The sequence below is a fragment of the Malus domestica genome, chromosome 07 (genome assembly GCF_042453785.1).
Source record: "Malus domestica chromosome 07, GDT2T_hap1".
Taxonomy (NCBI): domain Eukaryota; kingdom Viridiplantae; phylum Streptophyta; class Magnoliopsida; order Rosales; family Rosaceae; genus Malus; species Malus domestica.
The window spans coordinates 25,267,750-25,295,403 of NC_091667.1; the positions used below are offsets into that span (position 1 = coordinate 25,267,750).

Sequence of the window (27,654 nt, forward strand, 5' to 3'; positions counted from 1 at the left end):
CAATTATGAAGTCTGGGATGTATAAGAATCAAAATTAAGTCCTTTTTAAGGGTGATTTGTTGCTAATCCAAGCTACAATGACTTGATATTAATATGATATTCTTATTCTTGGGTATTTTTGTTAAAAAAAAAATTGAATTATGCATGGTGACCTAGTCACCTCATAGTGCCATTTGGGCACAATGGCACGTGCATGGTGGCCGTTGTGCCGATGTGCTATTTCCCTAAACATTTTTCTCACCGACATATTGTCGATCACAGAGAGCAACTAGCAAGATTGTGATTTGCTTTTATTCTTATTAATTTCTCTCGGGATCGATCAGTAATTTGGGGACATTGTAGATGTTACTTTCACAATGTTGATCAACACGACGTCGTGCCGGTAAATGCTATCGAATGTAATTAATGGAGCACTGGGTCTCTCATGTGTGCCCATTTCCATGCACGTTGCCTCATTTATCCAAGCATTTCGTCGGTGCAACAATCTTAGGGCTTCATTGGTTCCTAATTTTTTATATTTTCATATATTTTACATTTAAAAAAAGGTTTACTTTTAATTTGATTCGCGCACGTATGTATGAGTACATATACATATATATAGCCAAGGGACCCCAAAAAATGGGCTATTTCTTCTACATCAAACTTCAATGATTCGAACTGTCTACGTCTTTGAACTAAATTCGATGTCTCAAATATTTATGATTTTGCTAATTTTTTGTAAAGATGATATATGAGATGCAACTTGAAAAATAGACGATTCAGATCATTAAAGTTTGATGGGGTGTGTGCCCCACAACTAATCTCATTTTAAAAAAATTAAAAAAAAGGATCCCTTCTCTTAAAGAATATTAGCATTTGCCTACACACTTTGTGTGTATGAACATATTTTTTTTAGAAAATGAGAAGGAGAGAGGGAGAGAGAGAGAATGTGGGGGGAGTGGGAGGGCTTTTTTTTTGTTTTTTTGTTTTTTTTTTTAATATTGTAGGTATTTTAACATCACCTGTAGGTGATGTTTCAATAAAAACAGTAAAATTTGGACATGTGAAATTACATTATTGCCCATTATTTTTTTTTTGTGTGATAGAAGACTAAGTAGTATTTTCACCCTCTTTTGGTTGACAAAGAAGGTTTCATTAAATATATATATATATATATATATATATTTACACACACACACCGTGACATCCCACATCGCTCAGGAGAGTGGATCATGTAAGTCTTATATGTATATTCCCATCTCTACCTAGCACGAGGCCTTTTGGGAGCTCACTGGCTTCGGGTTATGTAGGAACTCCGAAGTTAAGCGAGAAGGAGGCCAGAGCACTCTCAGGATGGGTGACCCACTGGGAAGTTGCTCGTGAGTTTCCAAAAATAAAATCGTGAGGGAATGGTAAGCCCAAAGCGGACAATATCGTGCTACAGTGGTGGAACGGGGCCCGGGATGTGGTGGACCCGGGCCGAGATGTGACAAATGGTATTTAAGCCAATCCCTGGCCGGAAGTGTGTCGACGAGGACGTCAGGCCCCTAAGGGGGATGAATTGCAACATCCCACATCGCCTAGGGGAGTGATCCTAAAATATATATTCTCATCCCTACCTAACATGAGGCCTTTTGAGAACTCACTGGCTTCGGGTTCCGTAGGAACTTCGAAGTTAAGCGAGAATGAGGCCAGAGAACGGGGCCCGGGATGTGGTGGACCCGGGCCGAGATGTGACAAATGGTATTTAAGCCAATCCCTGGCCGGAAGTGTGTCGACGAGGACGTCAGGCCCCTAAGGGGGATGAATTGCAACATCCCACATCGCCTAGGGGAGTGATCCTAAAATATATATTCTCATCCCTACCTAACATGAGGCCTTTTGAGAACTCACTGGCTTCGGGTTTCGTAGGAACTTCGAAGTTAAGCGAGAATGAGGCCAGAGCACTCCCAGGATAGGTGACCCACTGTGAAGTTACGCGTGAGTCCCTAAAAACAAAATCGTGAGGGAATGGTAAGCCCAAAGCGGACAATATCGTGCTACGGTGGTGGAGCAGGCCCGAGATATGGTGGAACCCGGGCCAGGATGTGACAAATTGGTATCAGAGCCAATCCCTGGCCGGAAGTGTGCTGACGAGGACGTCGGGCCCCTAAGGGGGGTGGATTGTAACATCCCACATCGCCCAGGATAGTGATCCTTAAATGTATATTATCATCCCTACCTAGCACGAGACCTTTTAAGAGCTCACTAGCTTCAGGTTTCGTAGGAACTCCGAAGTTAAACGAGAATGATGCCAAAACACTCACAGGATGAGTGACCCACTGGGAAGTTGCTCATGAGTTCCCAGAAACAAAACCGTGAAGGCATGGTCAGGGTCCAAAGCGGACAATATCGTGCTACAGTGGTGAAGCGGGCTTGGGAAGTGATCCGTCCCGGGCCGGGATGTGACAATTGGTATCAGAGCCAGGTTTCGATCCTGGGACCTGTGGGTTATGGGCCCACCACGCTTCGTGACATCCCACATCACTCAGGAGAGTGGATGTTGTAAGTCTTATATGTATATTCTCATCTCTACCTAACACGATGCCTTTTGGGAGTTCACTGGCTTCGAATTCCGTAGGAACTCCGAAGTTAAGCGAGAAGGAGGCCAGAGCACTCCTAGGATGGGTGACCCACTGGGAAATTGCTCATGAGTTCCCAAAAACAAAACCGTGAGGGAATGGAAAGCCCAAAGCGGACAATATTGTGCTACAATGGTGGAACATGCCCGGAATGTGGTGGACCTGGGCCGGGATGTGACACACACACACACACACACATATATATATATATGTGTGTGTGTGTGTAAATAATGGTACCACAAAATCTATAATTTCCTTTACCTTTGAAGGGAATAAATAATCTGTCATTTATCTCTTTGGTTTGTATATACTAAAATGCGTGTCCTTGCAATATTGTTTGAACATTAATTGTGAGAGGTCATTTTGGGGTGCATTTTTTAAATGAGGAAACAAAAACCCCCAAAATCTTTAACCTTTCAAAGATTTGGCATATTCCCAAAACATGTTTTTAGATTTGTTAATATGAAGATTGGCCAATAAGGCTTCTTTTAATTAGTTTGACCTAGTATTTTCTTAGAATAATGTTGTTTAGGCGCACACACATACGACCAATCATCTTGTTTAACGCACTATCTGATTCAAACAAGTGTTATTTACGATCGTATGACCTATCATTAACAGAAATATGACACCAAATTGAATTAGTTTTGACTGTCTAAATAGCGTTTCAGAAATTGTCATGTCTGTTTTCAAGTCCACTACATGTTCATGGTGCTAGAAGCCTAAACCATGACAGACTAAAAGTCAATATGGATTTTAACCAAATTCACTTTTTTGAACATGGAAAAAGTCTCTCAGCAGGAAGTGATACAAAGAGTGAAATCCAAGTTAAACATAAAAGAAAAGGGTTCATGGAACACAACACCTTTCTTCTTCTTTTTTTCTTTGTTTTTAATTAATAAAATATGTTTAATTTTAGACTTAATCACGACCCCTTTTCCCCTACTGAATTTGGAGAGAGAGAGAGAGAGAGAGAGAGAGAGAGAGAGAGAGAGAGAGAGAGAGAGAGTGAGTATTTTAGAAGGGATTGATGCAAAGAGTAGAGCTCAAGTCAGTGTTAAAAGGAGATGAAAGAAGATGATGATGTGAGTGAAGCCCATCATTACCCATGAGGCCCAAATGTAACATGCTTCGGTTGTGGAGTCACTTTAATTAACCTTTTTCTCAATATTTTATTTTTATTTTTTAATTAATTCCAAAATAAACACATTTGATTTGCTGGTTTACTTAGCTTGGTCAAGGCTTTCTAAAATTTAAGCACAATGGAGGTGCACTATCGAGTTGGTGATTACCCACTTTACATAAAGTCCATGTTGGATTTGCCATTTAGGCATTTTACCAGTGTGTGACCATTTGGTAGGTGTGAAATTTGGGTTGGATCAATCCGTATTTGATCATATTCAATTCAATTTTCAACTCGATCGTGCAATTTGGGTTGGGTTAATTTGAATTTGACCATATTCAATTCAATTTCCAACTTGACCGAGCAGGTTAGGATGGAAAAAAAAACTCTTCCAAACCCAACCCAACCTCGATTCAACCACTATTGGGGTTGGGTTGGGTTGATGCATTATCTGCTCATGTCAACCTAAACTCAATCCGACTTTGAGCTCGAATTCGCTCATGCACATATTACTAATTCGATTTCATGTTACTTTTACAATTCTTTTGGTTAAAGCTTTGATATATGTCTTTTATTTAATTTCAACTTTGTATGATTGAAACATTAGAAATAGTATTCGAGTTCTTTGCTTTAACTTTTGTGTGGATGATGATATGTAAATGCAATTTTAACTAATATTGAGGTTGTTTAGTCCAAAATTTGAAAATCATACAAAGTAAGGTGTTATAAGATTGAACTTGATAAAGTTGGGCAAACATAAACCCAACTAACTTGAATAAAAGATGAAACTCCTAAAATAGAGAAAGTTAGAGGAGCCACAAGCAAAGCGATGACAGCAATTTTTTTAGTCATTTTGAAGAGTTTGGGGTGCATTGTCCCTCGACGAATGATCGACTACTAAAGACCTTGAATAAAGCATTGATAGGTTTGTCTGAACAAAATTATAATCCGAAGCCGACTAAATCCACATGAACTCGAACCCAATTCAAATCCGAATTGTGAAGATTGCGTTGGGATTGGGTTGATTATCCCATCCGCCCGAGTTGCACCCCTATCGTTTAGGTTTTATCATGAATATTGTTAACGTCAATCGTTTATACTCACTGACTATTTTGAAAGATGGATCAAATGTTAGTTTTACAATGATTAACAATTTGAAACTACCATGTACATGTATCAAATTTCTTGTGATAATACTAAACGTAAGCTTGACGATCATTTAAGTGCATTACCAACTGACTGTAACATAATTTTCTTCCACGAATTGTAGAGACATTACCATTACCACTATGGATGGGTGAGAGTGGACACAAAAGATTTTTATCCGCGTGGACCTAACACTAAAGCTGCGTGGTGTCAAGATGGAAAGCACAAAAACTAATCATTCAATTTTTGTTCTACCAAATTACTGAGGTCGCATTGCACCAACCAAGCATTTGTAATTTTGTAATGTTTGTTTCTTTCTAGTTGTACGTATGGATGTAATCGATCAACAACTGCAGCCAGTTGCATTATTCTGGGTCACAAACAGTCTTTCAATTAAAATCCAACATTTTCAATTTTGGGTAATTGTTAAGAATATCAGAAATTACGTGAGAACGACACTTGTACGTTGGATATGAACCATACGATGAAAATTGGATGGTGTGAGATTATCAATCACACTCACTCATTAGTGACATAACACACATATATTTTGGGCTTTCGAGGCCTATTTTTGTATATTAATTCACGTATTCATATTCTTATTAAGTGCTAATTAAGAGTGAAAACATGGCTATTGCATTAATAAATTAGATTATATTGGCCAGTTAACATGAAATTATAGAGTTATTATTTATGAGTTCAACCAATACGAGTAGAGTCATCGAGATATCGTATATGGCCGATAATTATTTAGTTTAGTAAAATTCAGTTTTCATTATGTTTCGAGTAATTATTAAATAATAATAAAGCCCTAAACACTAAATCGTAAACCCTAAACATTCAACACAAATACATGAAAACCTTGTAATTCGAGCAGGATGCAATCAATTACAGGTGGAATCTGACTCTTTAGAGGTTATGGCTGCCAGCAATGAAAGTACAACGGATTTTTCAGGTTGTGAGTTTGTTGCTTCTCAGATCAAGGAGCTGGTTTCCTAGTTACAAGAGTGTACAATATCATATATTCCTTAAAATGGTAATGGAGTGTACAAGACTTATTTTCTAGTTTAGCCTATTATTAAATTTCTAATAACGAAACAAATTTAAGCATCTTCAGTAATAAAAACTAGAGTTTGTATACAGTCAGATTCGCATGGGATACAAACAAATTTAACGGTTCACGTATTTGTTCCATTATAGCATGATTGGAGATGCTCTTAGAAAATAAACATATTTTAAAACACATTCGTATGCTGTATAAGTTTATACCAAATAAGTTTTTGTAATTAATGTTTGAATAATCATGATACGGTATCTGAACTTTGAACTAATCTTTCTATGAGTTTCCTTAATTTAATTGTCTTATTCACTCTCTAAATTAAGCTACCGTGGGTTATATGTGTGTGTCACTCGCATTGCGCCGACTTATGTAATAATCTTTTTACTTTCCAAATCATGTAACGTGCTCTTATAAACTCACAGATCTCTAATTTAACAATTACTCTCACTGTATGAATGTGCATATCCGTTTTGCAACCTGTTACTAAATCAAGACGTACGTAATTATACACCTAACAAATATTGACAACCAAATCATATCCTCTTAATTAATTTGATTAATTTACCAAACTTGACCTAATAGCAATTTGACCTAGGCCAAAAATAATAAAATAAAGAAATAAATCCAGAAAAAAAATTTACATATAAGAAATTAATTAAGTAACCTTCCAATTAAGGTTCCTAATGAATTTGTGCGGGAAAAAACAAAACATTTATGGCATTGAAAAAAAAACACGAAAAAAGAAATAGAAAAAGAAAATAAAGAAAGCATGTGTTGTGATGGATATAATGCCAAAAATGCCCAATTGTTTAAAAATTAATACGTTTCCATGTGGAGGCGGGTCGTAATTTTCCAAGCGTAACCGCGTAACGGGAAGGAAATCTAACGGCGTAACGCGGTAAAGGTCTTGTAAGAAAACGACAACGCAGCCCTAGGTTGACACAAAACGGAGGGCCAGACGAACTTACTTACATCCAAAATGACACGGTGACAACATTTCAAACCAATTAAACGTCGTCACGTGTTAAAATTCCTCACATGACTACAGCGATTGGTTTAAAATAACACCACCGTTACATACAAACTGTAGTTGAGATTTTCCGGGACCGAAGAAAGGTAAAAAGTAAGAGGTAACGGCGGTTAAAGGCGGAGAGAGGGTTCTATAAGACCAAGTAATCTGCTGTCTCATTCTCATCACACGCAAAGCACAGGAGGAGGAAGAAAAGCACAGGTTCCAGAAGAGAGAGAGAGAGAAACTGAAAGCGAAAAAGTAAGCGGATTCACAAAATCCAAAACCCCACCTCCATTTTTTTATTTCGAATAATTATTTTCCTCTGTTCATATTTTCTGTGTGTGATTTTCAATTTTCGCGGTGAAAATCCGTGTCGAAATTTAAAAACATTTGGCAGAAAAAAAAAGAAAAAAAAAAGGTGTGAGAGGGAGAGAGCGGTGGGGGGGGGGGCGTGTGGGGCCCGGGCGGAGGGAGAGGGAGAGGCTTGAAGGTGACGATGGTAAGAGACAGCTAGCAATGAAGGAGAGGCTCACCTACCATGTTGCCCACAACTTCACTCTCTTCCTCCTTCCTTTTTAGCCTTCCCCATTCCCCCTCCCCCCCTCTCTCTCTCTTAAATTCACTCTCTCTTTCTCTCTCCTCGCTCTCTCACTCCTCCTTATAATTGAGAAGAATTAGGGCTTTGGTAGTTTTAGTAGCACCAGCAGCAGTAGGAGGAGCATTTTGGGGTTTCTTTCTTCTTCTGCTTCTTCCGGTTTTGTTTAGGCGGGAGAGTGAAATTACAGTTCGAAACTAGAACAAACTCAAAGGTTTGGATCTGCATTTCTCCACTCTCTCTCTCTGTACTTTTCTCTCGTGTTTCAGAACTGTCGGCAATGGCTATTTTCTGTTTGGTTGCTCGGAAAATGAGGGAAAAACGCACAATTCCCTCCAGTTTTTAGGAGTTTCTCCTCTTTTCACTTAATTTTAATTCGGAAAATTGAACTTCTTTCGTTTTCCTTGGCATTCGCTTTAGAAATTCAACTTTTTTGAAAGCTCCAATGTGAACTGGGTTTTCAAAATTTCAAATTTCAAATCTTAAATTCTCTGTTTCCTCGAAATTCTGGAGGTTCGCTTGAAATTCATGCTCTCATAATCTCCCTTTCTTCTTCTATTAATTTTTTTTTTCAAAAAAGGAGAAGAAAAAAAAGTGAAAATTCGGAGTTGGAGTTGATACCAGCTGGCGCTACCTTACGCCATTTATTATTATTTTATTTGTTTATGTTTTTGTGAATTCATGAGTGTGAAATACAAGTAAAGTCGAACCAGATGAATCTTCAACCTTTACGTTTAGTTGCGCACCCCTGCTAAAATGCGCCCACACGCTTTATGCCGCCTCATTGCCATGAACATATAAATTCTAGAATTTAACGTCGCTGATTATATTTTTTGGGTTTTTGCGTTTCCTCAGGACTATTTGTGACGGAGAAAATGATCGGACAGAGCTTTATCGACGATATAGACTGCGGGAGCCTGTTCGACACCATCGACGACCTCCTCGATTTCCCAACGGACGACGTGGAGTCCGCCCTCGGCCCCGCCCCCGACTGCAACGCCGCTTTCAACTCCTCCTCCCTCTGGCCCAGCCAGTCCGGCTCCCTCCAGCCACCCAATGAAGCCGTCTTCTCCGGAAACTCCGCCTCAGACCTCTCCGCCGAGCTCGACGTTCCGGTGAGTCACACTCCCCCCGCTCTTTCTGTTTTTGTCTCACTCGTTGCTTAAGCGGCGTGTCGGTTTCACGGGATTTCCGGGAATTGAATGTGGGGATGACGTCATAAGTTGAAATTAGGACATGCTTTATTTGTTTTTTCAAAATTCGTGGTTTTGTGTTTCGGACATATTTAAGAATCTCGCTTTAGAAGATGGTGTTGTGCTCCTTGAATAATTTGGTGGCTTAAAAAAGCAAAAATAGACCGTTGAAATAATTGAACTCGCAAATCCCTCCTTTGCGGGGGTATTTCGGTCAATTACTTACTGCAACGACACCGTTTGGGTTGTCGGTGGTGGGGTTATGAACAGTATAAACCCTCATAATTGCATGGTGAAAATGTTGGAATGTGGGACGTGTCTGCAATGAGTACCTCCAAATTTCCAAAGGCGTGATTGTCTGCTGGATTTTTCTTCATCAAAATTATGGAATTAAATTATTTAATTAATTGGAATTTGGAAGCTTTAATTTTGTTCGATCTGTCTGAATTTCTTTGATGTATTTGTTTGACAGATTGAAGACATTGTTCAATTGGAATGGCTGTCAAACTTCTGCGAGGATTCCTTCTCCGGAGGAAGCCTAACGATCAACAAACCAGACAACTCCTTCGTCAACAACGAATCATCCCACCGGCAGTTCCAGACCTCCAGCCCCATTTCCGTCCTCGACAGCAGCAGCTCCTGCTCCGTCGAGAAGAGTGTGCCGCAAAGCCCTGGCCCGGTGGTTCCTGGCAAGCGCGGACGGGCTCGCAGCAAGCGTCCCCGCCCAGCTACATTCAACCCTCGTCCCGCAATTCAACTCATTTCCCCTGCCTCCTCTGTTACTGAGGCCGAGGCCCTTCAGCATCAGCCTTTGCTCCCTCCGAAGCTCCATTCGGATTCTGAGAATTTCGCAGAGTCCCGTCCTGTGATCAAGATACCGAAGCAAGCTTCCGGGGAGCAGAAGAAGAAAAAGAAGATCAAGTTGACGCTTCCCCAGGCTCCGGCAGAGGGAAATCAAAGTTCCGGCACCACTCAGGGAGCAGTGAGAAAGTGCTTGCATTGTGAGATTACTAAGACACCCCAGTGGAGGGCAGGCCCAATGGGGCCAAAAACTCTTTGCAATGCCTGTGGCGTCCGCTACAAGTCAGGCCGGCTCTTCCCTGAGTACCGGCCTGCTGCCAGCCCTACCTTTGTCCCAGCCTTGCACTCCAATTCCCACAAGAAGGTTATCGAGATGAGAAACAAAGGCGGCGAACTGGTCCCTTTCGGAGAGACCGCAAGAGCAATGACCGAAACTCCAGAGCTCATCCCCAATGCTAACCACAGCATTTCGCTGGATTACATGTGAGGGGGAGGAGGATAACGTTCCCTAGTCGGAACACTCCGCAGTCCACAGCGCTTCGTTCTCTCTGTCATCAGTTTATGTTATTTGCCGTAGCGTCATTTCATTTCTTTGTTCATTGGTTTTTTGTACAGGGATGCAAAATGGGGGGTAAAATAGGAGCCAAATTAGATGACCATATATTTAGCTAAGTAAAAGGAGAGACCGAACAAACAAAGAAGTTGAAGGGTTAGAGAGATGCAAGTTTAATGGTAGACTTTTAGATGTTAGCGACGATGATGATGGCTAGTAGGTCCTTAAGGTTTTTTAGAGTCTGTGTTGTCTCCTTTTGCATTCTTCTTTCTTCGCCTTTTTCTTCCTTTTGCAAGGGAATTCTTTTTGCAGTTCATTTGTAGTAGACAAAATTCTGAAATGAGTACTCGAATCTGAGATTTGTTATGCTTCGTATCGGTTTCTTTCGCTCTTGTTTTTGGTTTTTCGTTTCTTCGGGTATACCTAATTTTCTTCCCTTCTGGTTGAAGCACTCAAATTGCCACAAAAGTTTGGCTTGAAGAAGAAGGAAAGCTTAATGATCAATGATGGCAATTGGTGGTGGTTGTTTCAATCAAAGTTTTTGGCACATTTGAGTAATCATTTTCTGTTGCTATGAGGTCGTTGTTCCACATTTTAAGTTTGCAAGAGGGTCATCGATCATTATTCATCAACACTTGAGGAGAACAATTTGTGTCATAATCTATGCACCCATCTACTAGACTTCCTACATTTTCAAAACTATAAGAGAAAATCACATGGTTCTCTTAGATACCGACGTGATAATGCAAATACAAGAGAAAACTCACCTGTAACCGGTATATACTTCTCCTTCTATTTCTCTCTCTCCTCCCTTGACACTCTCTATATTGCCCTCCTCGCATGATAAGTCATCATGTGAGAGACTCTGCACACCTCATTGTATGCAAGTTATTCTGTACATGGAACTACAATTATAAAAAGTATAAGAGGCACACACATCCTTCTCTTGAACCCCGATACAAGAACACAAATCTCACCTGCTACAAGGTGCAAATGTTATTTTTTGTGTCACTCTCCACATGTACGACAAGGAAAAGAAAGTATACATCACGTTTCAAACACGTATTCTACGCAAATGGGGCTTCTAAAAACTCTAGTTGGTATAATGGAAATGTACCTTCAATCCACTAAACCCCTAGCACATGATTTTCCCCATTAATGCCACTTGTTCTGAAATGTCATGCTCATGAAGTGAGCGTTACAAAGTGGTCCTAAATGAATTTGCTAAAGTTGCTAGTGCTACACATTATTTCATTCATCTTTCAAACTAATCAAGCACAAAAATAGCATATATGTATCATCGAACAATATTTAACTACTCAAAGAATGAGTTGGTGTTCCTACTCAAATTCTTTGTTGTCGATTCATAGAACTTCGTGTTCACGATCAGAACTGTCCATAGTATAAATCACTCTACAAATGTTGCCTCTGCAAAAAGTCAACTCATCGAATTGTATAAAAACAGATGAACGAAATTGGTAAAAGCATTGCAAACCATCTATGTATTTTGCTACAATAGATTGACTAAATGACCGTAGTTTTAATTTAATTTTCGCAGAGATGGTCTGTACAAAGTCATCCATATTATGAACGGTTCTAATCATAAGAACAAAGCTATGTGATTCGAACACAGTGAGTTTTGAATAGGAGTTCCTGCTCATCCTCAAGTAGCCAAGTATTGTTCTATATCAACAGCAAAGTCTTCAAATTTTTAGAGAGATTTCAATTCCTCTTCCCCCCCTAAAACCCTAATTTCTCCTTTTGGGATGATTCAAATTGGGACTAATTTTAAATTCTTGGTCTGGTTTTTTAGGGATTTTGTTAGGAGGTTGGAAGATTTACAATCATATATATTTTTACTTTTTGGTGGATTTGACTCTGATTTTCTCAGTTGGGCACTTGCGTAATGTTATTTTAAGGTTTATGTTTAGCCAAATTGACTAAGTGATGCTAACAATGTGCTAATTAATTAATATTAATCTTTCTGCAACAACGTTGCTTAAAGGTTAATTAACCCCCAATGATCAGAACAATAAGGATTTTTATTTAATTATGTGCACAATTTTTAAAAATTTAAGTGGCAGCAGAAAACCAGTGGATTCAAGTCATTTTATATAAGGCTTGAAGGTTATCATTAATTTATGGTGAAATATTCACATGCCAATCTGACAAAAACATAAACAAATTGGGCAAAAAATTATAAGGGTTAAAATCGAAAACTCGGTAAGTTGTAAAGGTCGGACATAAGCTTATTAGGCTGGTTTGATATTGAATTTTATCCTAAACATTAAATAAAGTTAGTTGAATGATTTTTTTTGTTGTTGTTAAGATTTAGGTTTTTTAAGCCTTTTTATTAGTTTTCCTTCGAAATATTAAAACTTTCGTAGAAGTTTTCTTGTCACGTGATCGGCTGATGACAGACACTATCCAATTAGAATTTACCGCATATTATAAGTTGTTGTTTATAATTAAGATTCCTTAACATATGATCGAACTTGTCTTTTAACCTGTCACGTAACAGGAAAGTCCCTGCATACTTGTTTTTTGAATTACACACATCGGGTTTGGCTAGTTTGGGAGGAGAAGAGATCATTTTCGGATCTCTTCCACCAATGCTATTGGATTAAGTGATCCGGATCTTTGAAATTTCATCAAACGGCAAAAAACTATTATAGCTTTTAGGGGTCAAAACAGGTGAACCATTGGATGAAATTTCAAAAACCTGAATCACTTAATCTAGTGACCTTGGTGGAAGAGATTCAAAGAGGATCTCTTCTCGTTTGGGAGGGGTTAGAAATTCTTATAAGGTTGTGTGTCAAAAGACTTAGGCAACACGTCTCAATCTGACCAAACGCGAACCAAATGAAAGAAAAAGATCAACTTTATATTACCAAACAATTATAGTATTTATTATGCGCATAATAAACCAAATAAATAGGTTTACCATCAATCATTTCATAATATCCTGCTGTTAATTACTTTCATTTTTGTTATTAACCTGCTGACTGGACTTCTTTAATCATATGAAATGCATGTTTTAAAGTTTGATTGGACATTTCAATTACATTACACATTTAATTAAAACCCTAAAAAAATTGGTGTATTTTTGCTCATCAACCTATTTATCATTGTTAAATGAGTTTAAATGCACAAATATCGAAATTTAAACTTATCTAATGATGATAAATAAGATGGTGAGCAAAAATATTCCCAAAAAATATTGGGTGAAAAACGAGATTTGTATGGTGTCTATTTTCCCTGTCAAATGAATAGTCTGGGCAACCTAATGAGTTTGGTTTAAAACTCAAACAATGTGGGGTAGATTAATTTAAACTAATTGCAAATTTTGGATTAAGGGCGTGGTTTAATGTGCAAATATGGGTTGGCCTGAAAATTGACTTTGTGGAAATGGTGACCCAAAAGTTGGACCAAAAATAGTCTTTAGAAAGTCCAAACTGGCAACTATTGAGGTGGATACGTTTAGGCCCAATGTATTTCAAATACAACCGAAAAAAGTTGATTGCGCACCAAAAAAAAAAAAGGTGTCATTATTAAAATAGTCAAAAGGTTGGTTACGTAGGATTGAATTGAAATGGACAACTTTTTAATTTCAAGGCATATTAGAAATAAGAGTGAATGATTTTTTAGCATGAAGAAAACTCATCATTTCTGATCCTCCAATTTTAGAGAGGATTGAAATATGCAAGTTTTCTTCAAAGTGCAAATTTGCTCACACCTTAAAGTGAGGGTGATGCTCAAACCCCCCCCCCATTAATTGTCTAGATTAGTTTGGTTTAACTGGTTTAATACACAAATTTCGAAATTTAAACTAATCTAACGGTAATTAATAGGAGTGAGCAAAAATGCACTATTTTCTTCACGAACCCTTACCCCATAATTAGACATAATTTTTTCATTTCTCTCCCCAACATACCTTGAAATTAGAGAGAGATTTCATACGTTGAATTCAAACTCACACATGCAATCAGAAAATTTAAGTACAATATACAAAAGTGAATTTAATTAATGACGAATCTCATGAGTTTGATTTTTATTAAATACTTTGCCAAGTTAATTAAATTTACATCACTATTAAAACAGTGCTATAAGAATCAAAGCTCAAGCAACTTGATTATTACGTATGATATTCAAGCTCGCATGAACCATTGTGGAAAACTTTCTTTTTCATTTTCTATTAGTTTGATTGGAAGATGGACATGTTTCGAAGTCCAAAATGTTAACTTGGGCCCCAGGCCCAATTCTATTGCTAAGCCCACAAACCCACTTCCTAATATGCCTAAACCTACCAAGTGTCTTATAAGCTCATAACACGTAGAAATGGAAGAACAAGTGTCTTATAAGCTCATAACTCGCATAAAATGTAACTGCATTATGAAGGGCCATGCAGTATAAAAAGTGAGATTGATGGTATTGTGTAACCCTTAAGGGTGCATTTGTTGTACGGACTGTCTCGGACTGGACTAGCTGCAGGGACTAAGCTGGACTGGCTTAGACTAGACTAAGCTGGACTAGCTTAGCGAAGCATTTGTTGCAGTGTCGGACTAAAAAACAGGATAATGAAAACAATATTGTTCACCAGATTTGTGTTTGCTTAGACTAGCACTACATTTGTTTTATTTTAATAGTTCCAATTACATGTGCCCAACGCCAAAAATTTTCCATTGTGTAATATCAGTTTTTTTTTTAATTCACTTTTAAATTATAAAAAAAAAACTATTATATTTATAAAAATATCTTCTTCATTAGTTATTTTTTAATATCTTCTGCAGCTTGCCCTACTCTTTTCTGGAAAGAGCTTCCCCTTTCTTCTCCTCACGACCGCTTCCCCTTTCCTCTTTCTCACAACTTTGCAGACGACACACCTCTCCCTCTTCACTTTTTCTCACATCTTCATTTCCTCTTTCTCCCTCTTAGTGCAGAGGTATCGATGCTCATCCCACTCGTCGTCGACAAAAACTCCCCTTCTCACAGCTAAGCAAAACGAACAAATCACAAAATCAACAGATCCCATGGTGCGACTTGGATTTTGGTGGTACTGGAACAACTAATGTGCAGCTGATGGAACGATAGAAGCACAGCGATTTTGTAAATTTATTTTTATTTTTTGTTTCGAATTCTTGGTTGGATTTTTGAAAATGGGTTTGAAATTCTGGATTGTTTCGAATTTTGGGTCAAATTCTGGGTTTCAGATTGCGCTATCTGGTTTTGAAAATGGTTTAGCAAGTGAGGAAGAAGAAGATGGGACGGGCGAAGCGAAGCTCATTGGTCTTAGCAGTCCGCCCAAAATTGGGGGGTCTCGCTAAGACCCTTTAGCGAACCCGTTAATCCATGCGAGTCCCACTTTGTCCCATTAAAGTTAGTCCCTGCTGGAACCAAACACATGCTTACACAAAAACTTAATCTAATCCAGTCTAGTGAAACCTAGAGAGGGCAAACAAACACACCCTAAATGTACTTGTCAACAAAAATTCGCATATGCGATGTGGCAGTTGTTCCTATATACCCATCACGTGACTTAACATGATAGTTGTTTCTATAACATTTATTACGTGATTTCTCACGGAATGAGTACAACAATAACAATTGTCTCATTATTTTGTTCCGTAAACTCTGATTTGCTGGTGACTGCACGCACAACACACTCAGAAAGAGGTGGAATTAGAAATGATCTACATATGTATATCTCAGTATCTTTTTGAGTATGATAAACATGCAACAACCATATCTAAGACTTTTTCCAACTTTTGTGTGATTTGATATGAGCTGTTTTAGCATGTGAACCAACTACTTGATCACCCACACTTCTCAAGCTCTAATAAACCAAGTCATTCCATTTTCTATATACATATATGTATATATAGAGGACGGATTCGCGATACTATTTTTTTTCCTTAATTTTTTACACCCGTTTGTCTTTTAAGTCTTTCCTTAAAGGTTATGTCTACCAAAAATCACCTAAAATTTGAAATCATATGACCGTTGGACTAAAGGTTTATGGTTTCTTTGTAGAACTATATTTGTCTATTTTCTTCACTACAAATGAATGTCCTCATGGTTTTGGAGTTGTCAATTTTTTTGCAAGAATGATATATGAATAATATTTTAAAAGATAAACGTTTTGGATCGTTAAAATACATTACGGAGTGAGCCCCACAAATACTTATATAAAAAAATAGTGTCATGGATTTGCTCTATATATACATACATACATACATATATATATACATACATACATACATATATATATATATATATATATATATATATATATTATGCACCCTTTAGTTTGTAGGCTCACTCAAAACTCTCAAGCCTCAAATTATGGCCGGCATTCACATTTTTGATAAAATGATCGAGAGACCAAGCTCACGTGTGACAAGTTTCTTTTGCTTCTCAAAGCAATTGCTTCATCAAAATACACATACAACATTAATTAATTGAAGAAAACATTGTAATTAACAATGTTATTAGACTCGGGATCATGAATCAAACCATTTAATTATCGAGTCAATGACTCAACAGCATTGATGTTTGTCAGTCTTATTCATTAAACAAACAAAACTTAGTGGATAATTAGTTAGTTAATTAAATAAGAGCAGAGCTAGCTAATGAGTTGACCAATTGAAAGTTAGGGCTCCCAAACGAAGGAGGAATCGAGGGCAGCGGCCGTGGCTAGCGGAGCGGCATGTGAGTAGGAGCTGCCGCTGCCTATGTGCCCGCCATGTGTAGCAGCACCAGCCCCCATCAATGTTGCTCAAGTTGAAGCCTCCGATGTTCATGCAAATTTCCAACCACTCCGCCACTTAATTTCGACTAAATATTTACTGCATTTGCTTTGCTTTGCAGTCCCTTAATGATATTGTTAACCCCAATTATTGTGGCTCCTCCCCTACGCTACGAGCTTACTTACAAATAATGACACTTATATATCAACTTGACTAGTTCACACTTCACACTCGTATAGGGATTAGCATTTATCATTTAAAATTGATCACCAAAATAAAGAATTAAAGGATGCGATGATCTAGCTTACTCTAAGGGTTGGTTTGGTATTGATGTACTTTGAAAAAAAACTGTTTCTGCTGTGATGTGAGAATAAGCTTATTTTTGCTGCTTTACGTTTTCAGCTTTTTTTTTCACCTAAAACTGTGAAAACAAGTTGTTTTTAAATGTTTACCAAACACTTTTTTGAGATCACCTCAGTACCAAACCAGCACTAACAAGACACAGTTTGGTGGAAATGACAAACCCGATTATGAGTTCTAGTGTCAAATGGGCAAAATCAAGCCGAATAAATAATGCTTAATATTTACCTCGTTATATAAAACATTATACTAGTAATGACAATTGACAAATAGCTTTTTTGTGTCACATAAATTAATGATTTTATTTCATGATATCAGAAAGAAAAAAAAAAAAACTTATATTCTTAAAAAATACTCAAACCCCGTTTATTAAGTATTTAAAAGTGAAAAGAGTCAGCCTCCGAAACAGCTTTCAGCATTTTCATCTGGTGTTTTTAACATTTTCACTATTGTAGGGCCAACAGAAGAAACGACAGAGATTCGGTCAGGGGCCCCGCTTCCCCCAGACGCGTCATGTCCCCATCTTTCCCCATCAACCCATCCCCATCATCTCACTGACGAGATTTACAGCAGCAGTGTAGGGCCCATTCCCCGGTAACCGTATACTGTTGGATGCTGGCCACGTGGCGATGAATGCGGTTGAAGAAATACACGTTATAGCCGGCTCCGGCAGCGGCAGCGGCTGCGACTGTTGCTGCGATGAGACTGCATGAGTTGTGACTCTGCTTGTCAGTTGTTGGTGATCACCTCTTTTCCTTAATGCCAATTCATTCAAAGGGTAAAACCAAAAATAACACTATTATCACAATTAGTAATTACATCTTCCTTTTTTCTTTGATTGATTGCGTTCTTAACACAATTTTTACGGTCAAGGGCTTCGGTTAATAAAACTCATTAGATTCAATGCATGCAAAGTAAAAAATGAATGTCAATATTTATATTTTGTCTAAATTAAAAGTAGAAGATCAAATAAAATGAAATTTTAACACTTACATTGTCAGTTCCATCCCGTTAAAAATGATAAATTTTCTTCATAACTAATCCATCTTTTACCTTACAGTCAAACAAAACTTTTGGAAATTGACATATTCTTTCTTCAACATAAATTAAATCTGAAGAGTTTTCTATTTCAATTCCAATGCTAGACCACAAGCGAGACTTAGTTGGAAAGAAAAACACAAAAAAGTCAAGCACCATCCTCGGACAATAAAATGTCAAGGAGGATATTAGGTGGTTCCTCGAACCAGGAGGATATCAGGTGGTTACCAAAAACAGCAAATGCATCTCACACAAAACACCTCTTAGTTTATGTGAATTACATCAAAAGTTTTCCTCCCATTATTACTAAATGAAAACAAGTTAGCTTCCCTTACACGTTAATTAATTTCCTAGCAAGAACCAAGAAGTAGTGCATTTGACTTTTTGAGCACTCATCACCCCATCGATGCCATATAAATTATAACGTTAACTGCATGTTGGACAGTCCTTCTCAAAGACCCCCAAGTGAGAAGGACAATTAGCCCAAAGTGACTAGACAACCCCCAGTTAGTTAGAGACCCCTTGAATGAATGGGGCTTAGGGTTAGTTAGGAACTCGTGTTCTGGCATATATAGAAGACCTAGAAACTTGGCCGACCACATATATGAGAGGCCAACTAATTAGAATAATAAATTGTGGGGGCCAAGTCGTAAAGTTTGTTGAGAAATAGGTTTAGGGTTTGATGAATTTTGACACAATTAGTGTAGTTATCAGTGTTTGCATATCCTCCAAGTATTTAGGTCTGAACTTTTCATGTCCATTTGTAGAACATATGTCTGGTTAAGGTCACTTTCTACGTCTACCTTTAAGTTTTGGCTCTCAAGAATGTCTGCTAGGTGTTTATCAAGTTGGAGGTAATTTGATGGTATTTGAGATTCGGATGATGAGTCTGTAACCCTTATTCAACTGTGCACGGTTCCCATTTTTTCAGTAATGTTAATCCATGTATGACAAGTTATAATGAGGCACAACTCAATATCAAACTCACTATAGATATATTGTTCTCATATCCGTCTGAATCGATCTTATAAGATCTTCTCTATGACTAAGTAAAGACCAAATGTTGCTAAACTTATCATGTGCGTTATTCATGTTTTGATTAATGTCCTACAATGTGCTTGATATTTCTATTTTTGCAGTTTCTGGTTACATTTACAGTTGGACCAATTACTCAATATTAAAAGTTATAAATCCACAATTACTAATTAGTACTATAAATCCTTCATATGGTGTAGAATGGACTAAAACTCATGATATATTTACAGTTGTATCATGGACTTAATCACATGAATCCTTCAATAAGACCGACCGAGGTGATAGCCGAACGATTTGGCTTATCTTTAAATCCCGTCCCATTGTCATATTAATTTGTCCTAGTGTTTTAACAAGTCCATTCTCAAATCCAAATTTAAGCCCATTATTTTTTTTGCCATAATCGCAATTTTTATTAACTATTTTGCGATATATGTGGGCTAAATTGTCATTGGATGAAATTTTCATTGACAATGTAATTTTTTAGTTTTCTCCAATATCTTAACCTAAAGAAACTAGCAAGTGTGGTGAAAAAAAATGCATGCATTATGTGATATTATCTAAAAGTCTTATGATAATTTTATCTATGCAAATTTCCATTTCATGTTCTTTAGATGAGAAAAGAAACAAGGTTGAAATAACACTTGGAAAGGGTGTAAACTAAGTGTGTGATTGTTTCATTAGGTAGTGTGTCATTTCATCCTTACATTCTACTATACATAAAAATTCATGGTTTTATCCTTATAAATGGTATATTTTATGAAGTGTTACTTCATAAAATAAACATTTAAAATGCACCTCACAAATTATCCATTTTCAATTTTTCAAGGTTGAACTTTGAATTTTATAAAATTGAGCAATTTTTTTTGGGTGTATTGTGGTGTTATATGGATGTATAATTACGTTAATGTGAACAGCATGTTAAGTCAATGACTAGTGGCGGTCAGGTCGTAAAGTTTGTCGAGAAATAAGTTAGGATTTGATGAATTTTGACACAATTAGTGAACTTGCAGTGTTTGCATCTCCTCCAACCATTTAGGCCTGAACTGTTCGTGTCCATTTGTTGAACATATGTGGTGAAGGTCACTTTCTACGTCTACTTTTAACAGTTTTTGTTCTCAAGAATGTCTGCTATGTGTTTATCAAGTTGGAGGCAATTTGATGGTACTTTGAGATTCGGATGATGAGTTTGTAACCCTTATTCAGCTGTGCATGGTTCCCATTTTTTCAGTAAGATTAATCCATGCATGACGACTTATAATGAGACATAACTTAATATCAAACTCACATGACGACTTATAATGAGACATAACTTAATATCAAACTCACTATATATATCGTTCTCATATCCGTCTAAGTCGATCTTATAAGACTTCCTCTATAACTAAGTGAAGATCGAATGCTGCTAAACTTATCATGTGCACTATTCATGGTTTTGATTAATATCCTACATTGTGCTTGATTATATTTGTGCAGATTCTGGTTACATTTACAGTTGGGCCAAAACTCAATATTAAAAGTTAAAACTCTATAACTATATATTAATTTGTCCTATATAAATCCTTCATATGGTGATTAGCCGAATAAGACCAAAGGAAGTGATTAGCCGAATGATTTGTCTTTTCTTTAAATCTCATCCCATTGTCATGTACATTATCGACTCCATTCTCTAATCCCAAATTAATCCCATTAATTATTTGCCATAATCTCCCATCAATATCAAAATTTAGCATTTTGTCTCATGACTTGGCTACGATCCAAATGCCAATTCTAATCAATTCTCTCTGTTTTCTTTTTGGTGAAAGATTAATATATCGAAGTAAAGAGAAATAAAAGCAGAGTCGCACTACAACTACCAGTCCCGCGACGGGAAGGAAAACAGAAATATAAGTCAATAGCATATTTGCTAGTATTGTATAAAGCACTAGACCTTACCATTATTTTCCCTACAATATTAAACAAAAAATGTCCAGGACGTAGACGAAGTATCCATAAGAGTTGAGACTTTTTGTTGGTAAATTGAATAAGAATGAACTATCGATGAAATACCCTAAAATCTTAGGGTAACTCCATCTTATTTGACTTTATCTAGCTCAACTTTTATCCGCCATCCTCACCACTTGAGCAAACCCTAAAAAGTGAAAAGTTAAGACATTCTATTTCAACAGTAACATGCATATCCGATAAGAATTCCATTTTTCTTTCTTTTATATGAATGCATTTTTAATGTTTTTTTTTTATTTTGTTCTTATCCTTAGAATCAAATAGCACGACAAGATCATGTCCAGAAGCAAAAATTCAGGAACACAAATAATAACCAGTGAAAATGTTGGGGGAGTTGACTAAGAACTATTGCCATGGTTAATCCCAAGGAGTTAGGGCATCGGACAAGATAAACTTGATTATAGTCCATGTAATTTGGTTAAACTCACTGTCTTGATTTCAGAGTTGTGCACGAAACTCGCAATTTTTTTAAAATTATTTTGCGATATATGTGCAAACTCAACTTCTATGCGCACTTAGGTTATACAACACAATGTTGGTGTTTAGCAATCCATCTAGCATAAAAGATGGGAAAAAGAGTTGGAAGAAGTAACACTTATTTTACTTTTACTCCAATAGTCCAACATTTCCTAAATTTTTGCGCACAAGTTTGAATACCACTTCGATGTAAAAACATTGTCAATGTTATATCAAACAAAAGTCGTGAGAGAATTCAAAACGGAGCACGATTTTTATAGATGTTGTGCTACTTAAATCGCAAATTTTATGAATTAATGTATTAATAGAAGACACATTTTCTCTCGTGCATTAATTAAGGAGATTTAGAGAGAAAATAAAAATGAAATGTCAACCTAAACCATGCATAAACCTATAGAAAAACGATGAAATGTATGTTTTAGAAAGCACACAAAATCATTAGGCGCATAAGTTGGAATTAATCTGGTGGATTTATAGAAGAAAAGCAGAAATCTACAAACAAACTAATTAATAAGGAAACATATTTGTTCAGTTTCCCTCAACCTTGACTTGCTTTTTCAAGCCTTCCAAATTGTGTTTTTGTGACCTTGACATAAAATAAATGGCCTTGATTGCTGTGGGGTAGCCTTCAGTGATGCATGAACTTAAAATAATTGGAATGTTTAATGCCACTTAATTGGCTTACTTTGTTTAATGCATGGCCACGAGCCTTGTGCCTTCCAAGCAAGATTGGCTTTTCTTTGCACATGTATCATCAAAATCTCACACATGCGCGTGAGTACGTTCGGAAAGATTAGTATATATAAAATAAAAGCTTAAAAAACCATCGAAAAAATAACGCAAAACTCTTGCCCTATTGAAATAAACAGAAAATAAAGTAAAAAGGAAAATAATAATAAACATGAATTTAAAAAGGGTGGCCTTTGCCTTTTGGTATGTGCGTGTGTCCCTTGTCTAAATCTCTCTTTACACACGCTCCCAACTGTCTGCTCTGGTCGGCAACGAAGCTTCAACCTCAGCACCTGCCAACAGCAACAACTGCCTTCTTTTTCACCCAGAAAACCGAGTTCAGTTTTCTAGAGAGAGAGAGAGAGAGAGAGAGAGGAGAGAGAGGCCGACCCTTTACAGTTCATAATTACAAAGTCACAGGAGGCACACCAACAACCCTCTTGATATTTCAGGGGAATTCCAAATCGTGGTGGAGTTTTCGTCTCTCGTATCTTTAGCTTGTTCTGAAAAGCAGGTAAATTATATGCACTTTGTTGTCTCTCTTCAATCTAAAGTTTCTGCTGTTGTTTCTGAAATTTTTCATCTTTTGGTGTGTTTTCATAAATCCCAGAAATTATAATCGAAAATGTCCTGGATTTTTCATCGATGGTTAACTCAAGATTGAAACTTTTCTTCTGTAGTTGTCAGTTTTGTTTTGTGATTTTAATATCAGATTTTTTGTGAGCTTTTTTCTATAGAAGAAGTGGGGTTTTCCCTTGCCACTACTATATCCGACTTGATTATTTTTCTGCAAATTTGTTGTGTTAACAGCTGCATTTTACTGAGGAAAGCAGTCAGACATAAAGAGGGTCATAGATTGTTTGACACAATGATTACAGTTATGGATTCTGTAAGAGAACCATTGAGGAGCAACTCAGAGAAATGGCTGGATTCTCAATTCTGGCACGCCTGCGCCGGCGGCATGGTTCAAATGTCGCCCATTAACTCTAAAGTCTTCTACTTTCCTCAGGGCCATGCTGAGTACACCCATGGGAAAGTGGATTTTGGGAATTCTAGAATTCCACCACTCATTCTCTCCAAGATATCTGCTATCAGATACATGGCAGATCCCGAAACGGATGAGGTTTTTGCGAAAATGAGGCTGATTCCGGTGAGAGAGAGTGGTTTTGATCTTGAGGATGATGGACTTGTGGGAAACAATGGAACAGTTGAGAATCCGGAGAAACCCACATCATTTGCCAAGACATTGACCCAATCTGATGCTAACAATGGGGGAGGCTTCTCTGTGCCTCGTTACTGTGCGGAGACTATCTTCCCGCGCTTGGATTACTCGGCTGAGCCTCCTGTTCAGACCATTCTTGCAAAGGATGTGCATGGCGAGATTTGGAAGTTTAGGCATATCTATAGAGGTACTCCTCGGCGTCACCTATTGACAACGGGGTGGAGTAGTTTCGTAAATCAGAAGAAGCTTGTTGCTGGGGATTCCATTGTGTTTTTCAGAGCGGAAAATGGTGATCTCTGTGTTGGGATTAGAAGGGCTAAGAGAGGAATTGGCGGTGGACCTGAATACCCATCTGGATGGAATACTACTGCTGGAAATTCTGGCTCGGAATATGGGGGTTATTCTGGCTTTTCAAGGGAGAATGGTAATAAAGTGTTTGAAAAAGGTTCGAGTGATGACGCGAAGGGAAAAATGAGGGCTGAATATGTTATAGAAGCTGCAACTCTTGCTGCCAATGGCCAGGCCTTTGAGGTTGTGTACTATCCCCGTGAAAGCACACCGGAGTTTTGTGTTAAGGCTTCAGCTGTGAGAGCTGCAATGCAAATACGGTGGTGCTCAGGAATGAGGTTCAAAATGCCCTTTGAAACTGAGGATTCTTCTCGGATAAGCTGGTTCATGGGAACCGTATCTTCTGTTCAGGTTGCAGATCCCATCTGTTGGCCCGAGTCTCCATGGCGTCTTCTACAGGTAGGTTACATACATACTACATAGTTTTTATCATATTGAGTTTAATCTTCCAAAACTATGTAATTGATCTTCACTACTACTTCCCAAATTATTGCTAAATTGTCATCCTATAACATAAATGTGCATCTGTGATTCAATAGATACCTTTTTTAGCAAGTCAAATTCTGTATTTTTGTGAGTAAATTGTATTCATACATTCATGGCTGATACTGATTATAGTATGTTGAATATAAATATGAAATTATCATTTGTTAGACATTAAACAAAATATTTTTTTTTTTATAGGTTTCATGGGATGAGCCAGACTTGCTCCAAAATGTGAAACGTGTTAGCCCATGGTTGGTTGAATTGGTATCGAGCATACCATCCATCCATCCATCTCCCTTCTCGCCTCCAAGAAAGAAGTTGCGGCTTCAACATAACCCAGACTATTCCCTTGTTGGCCAACTTTCCATGCCATCAGTCTGTAGCAACTTCCTAAATTCGAGCAACCCCTTATGTAATGTATCAGACAACCTATCTGCAGGCATACAGGGAGCCAGGCAAGCTCAGTTTGGACTATCTTCATCGGAGCTCTTCTTCAACAAATTGCAATCGGGTTTGTTTCCAATTGGTTTTCAACAACTTGGTCATTTTGCCCCTCTTGAAACCATCGGGGGCAGCTTTATGCGCAAGGCTGAAAGCAATGATAATATCTCTTGTTGTCCCACTCAAAGTTTGAAGGATAATGATGAGATAAAGACACCTCACATAGTATTATTCGGTCAGCTAATTGTTACAGGGCAACATATATCTAAGAGCTCATCTGGTGATGATTCAGATGGACATCCAAAGAAAACAACAAATTGTTCTGATGGCTCTGGTTCTACGTCACATCGCCATGGTTCAGTGGAAAATTGTTCTGATGGAGGGTCTCCTTCGAAGACAGATCACAGCGATCTTAGTTTGGAGACTGGTTATTGCAAAGTGTGTATTGATTCAGGGGATGTGGGGACTCTTGATCTCTCTGTCCTTAGATCATACCAAGAATTGTATGGAAAGCTAGCTGGTATGTTTGGCAAAGAAAGTTCAAAGATGTTAAGAAATGTGCTCTACCGAGATGCATCAGGTGTTGTTAAACACACCGGCGACGAGCCATTCGGGTAATTTTACGCATGCTTTATTGCCTTTCAAATCATTTACTTGAATGAGCATTTTTTTCTTCTAGGTTTTTCATTATGCATATGATCACCACTTACAATCTTGTTTGTATTGTTTGTTTTGGCAGTGACTTTTTGAAGACAGCAAAAAGACTTTATATGGTGTAACTGTGATAGCCTCATGCTTGTCTTTGCACCAATGCACCAATGCACCAATGCATCGTGAAGAGAGCAGAAAAATTCATGCTTTTATCCTTACAAATGGATATTTTATGAAGTTTTACTTCACAATTATACATTTACAAGCACTTCATAAATGATCCATTTTAAATTTTTAAAAGGCTGAACTTTTAATTTTATAAATGTGGGCAATTTTTTTTTTTTTTTTTTTTGGGTGTATTGTTGTGTAATATGGATCTATAATTACATAATGTGAACAACATGTCGTTTCTTCTTCGGGGGAGGGTTGGTGCCTCGCACACGACTGTTGACAAAGAGCTATCTCGCCTAATCCTTCTCTACAAAATTTTCTAAAAAAAACAGCATTTTATATCAATAACTCGGCATCAAAGTGAAGCACGCAAGTGTGTCTTATGTTGCCTCTTGGCCAAGAAAACAAGATTTGCATTCCCCCTTTTTCTCCTTTTCTTCACACCTAGTTGATGAGTTATTTTTTTTTATTCACACTGTCATGCGGTGTGACTACTTCAAGCAAATTATCACATTTGGTATTATCACAAAGTTCATAAAATATCATTCATGTTGTTCACTCGTATATTATAACACTTGAGTTAATAATATCACGTGACATTGTGATACTGTAATCGTACATTTTCATATACAAGAGATCTCCAAGGATTTCTTGTTTAGATGAGTTGAACCACTGATCCATGTTTTGAGCATTGAAAATCATGAACCCTAAAACAGTCTTGGGAGTTTTAATAACTGTAAACATTACAAGTTCTAGAATCCCAACATTTTTGATCTACTATTCTGCCACAAATATAGATTTTGGGATTTGAACTATTTTTCTTATAAAGCTTGAGATCATAAAAAATCAGTCAAATGAGGATTTATGTTCTCCACTTCTATATCATTTCATAAAAATTTGATCTTTTCTTTTTAAAACTAAATAAATAAAATCAAACAGACAAAGATCGTGAGCCAAGTAATTCCAACCCAATGCTTACTTTGAATTGTTCATACGAAATGAAAATTTTATTTTATTTTTAAATATAAAATTAAGATTAGGTTGACATTTTACAAATCTCGCAAGATGGACAAATCCAAAAGACAAACCAAATTATTAAAAGACAGCAAAAGATGCTGCAGAGCAGAGACATCACACATTCTTTCTGCGTGGAATTTGGATCTTCATTTGGCAAAAAAAAACATTTGTTTGTTAAATAATGTTAAACGTCTCGCATCGACCATCTTTTAAAACAAATTATAATTTATAGTAAATAGTTTTATTTTTTATCATACAAAATTTTTGTGCGATAAAATTTCATACCCTAAAATTTTATAAGTAATTAAGTCAAGGATTCAATATTAATGTGATTATTGATGAAACATCGATATGTTTTTCCCGAAATATTGTCGATGTATTTGTACAACAAAATTCCAAATAAAAGAAAATCGTTGTTGGTCAACAATAATATTGGACAACATTGAAAATTGGAGTCATTTTTTGGATTACAAATGTACAACGATGATGTGGTTCTCAATATTATGTTATATTTTAGTGACCAAGATCCAAGATTTCCCACGTTTGCTTGCGTCCCTACTCCCCTTATTAGTCAACTGTATCGATCGGATTTCCGACATGGGTTTTTGCAAACAAACTCCAACCTGTGTTTCCGTTTGGATCTTAATTAATTTTGCTTTTTCTAATCACCCGCACACATTGAGAACATAAAATATAATTAAGTTTAACACCAGAGTTCAAGCCATTGATTAATCTCAAAGTCAACACAAAGAACATCATGAAGCAAATGTTGAGGAAGAGCATATGACATAATGTTTTATTTAGTCAGTAAACATGTTACATTGATTTCTAACTATATATAGAGTCAAC

General features: G+C 37.2%; 2 protein-coding genes across 2 annotated transcripts; both read left to right on the plus strand.

Annotated features, from left to right (window-relative positions):
* Positions 1-7,144: 7,144 nt before the first annotated feature.
* Positions 7,145-10,454, plus strand: LOC103410574 (GATA transcription factor 8-like). The gene is made up of 3 exons (XM_008349258.4): positions 7,145-7,750; positions 8,392-8,651; positions 9,202-10,454. Exons 2-3 carry the CDS (start codon positions 8,412-8,414, stop codon positions 10,015-10,017), a joined length of 1,056 nt encoding a protein of 351 aa, XP_008347480.3. The 5' UTR covers positions 7,145-7,750; positions 8,392-8,411; the 3' UTR covers positions 10,018-10,454.
* A 12,225-nt stretch (positions 10,455-22,679) lies between these two features.
* Positions 22,680-26,088, plus strand: LOC103410573 (auxin response factor 18-like). The gene is made up of 4 exons (XM_008349257.4): positions 22,680-22,983; positions 23,280-24,438; positions 24,724-25,580; positions 25,706-26,088. Exons 2-4 carry the CDS (start codon positions 23,338-23,340, stop codon positions 25,743-25,745), a joined length of 1,998 nt encoding a protein of 665 aa, XP_008347479.3. The 5' UTR covers positions 22,680-22,983; positions 23,280-23,337; the 3' UTR covers positions 25,746-26,088.
* Positions 26,089-27,654: the final 1,566 nt, after the last annotated feature.

What these genes read in the sequence shown, in the direction of transcription:
- LOC103410574 (XM_008349258.4), top strand. Translation starts at nt 8,412, where the DNA reads ATGATCGGACAGAGCTTTATCGACGATATAGACTGCGGGAGCCTGTTC. An exon ending in CCGCCGAGCTCGACGTTCCG is followed by an intron (nt 8,652 to 9,201) that starts GTGAGTCACACT and finishes TTTGTTTGACAG; the next exon opens with ATTGAAGACATTGTTCAATT.
- LOC103410573 (XM_008349257.4), top strand. Translation starts at nt 23,338, where the DNA reads ATGATTACAGTTATGGATTCTGTAAGAGAACCATTGAGGAGCAACTCA. An exon ending in CTCCATGGCGTCTTCTACAG is followed by an intron (nt 24,439 to 24,723) that starts GTAGGTTACATA and finishes TTTTTTTTATAG; the next exon opens with GTTTCATGGGATGAGCCAGA. An exon ending in ACCGGCGACGAGCCATTCGG is followed by an intron (nt 25,581 to 25,705) that starts GTAATTTTACGC and finishes TTGTTTTGGCAG; the next exon opens with TGACTTTTTGAAGACAGCAA.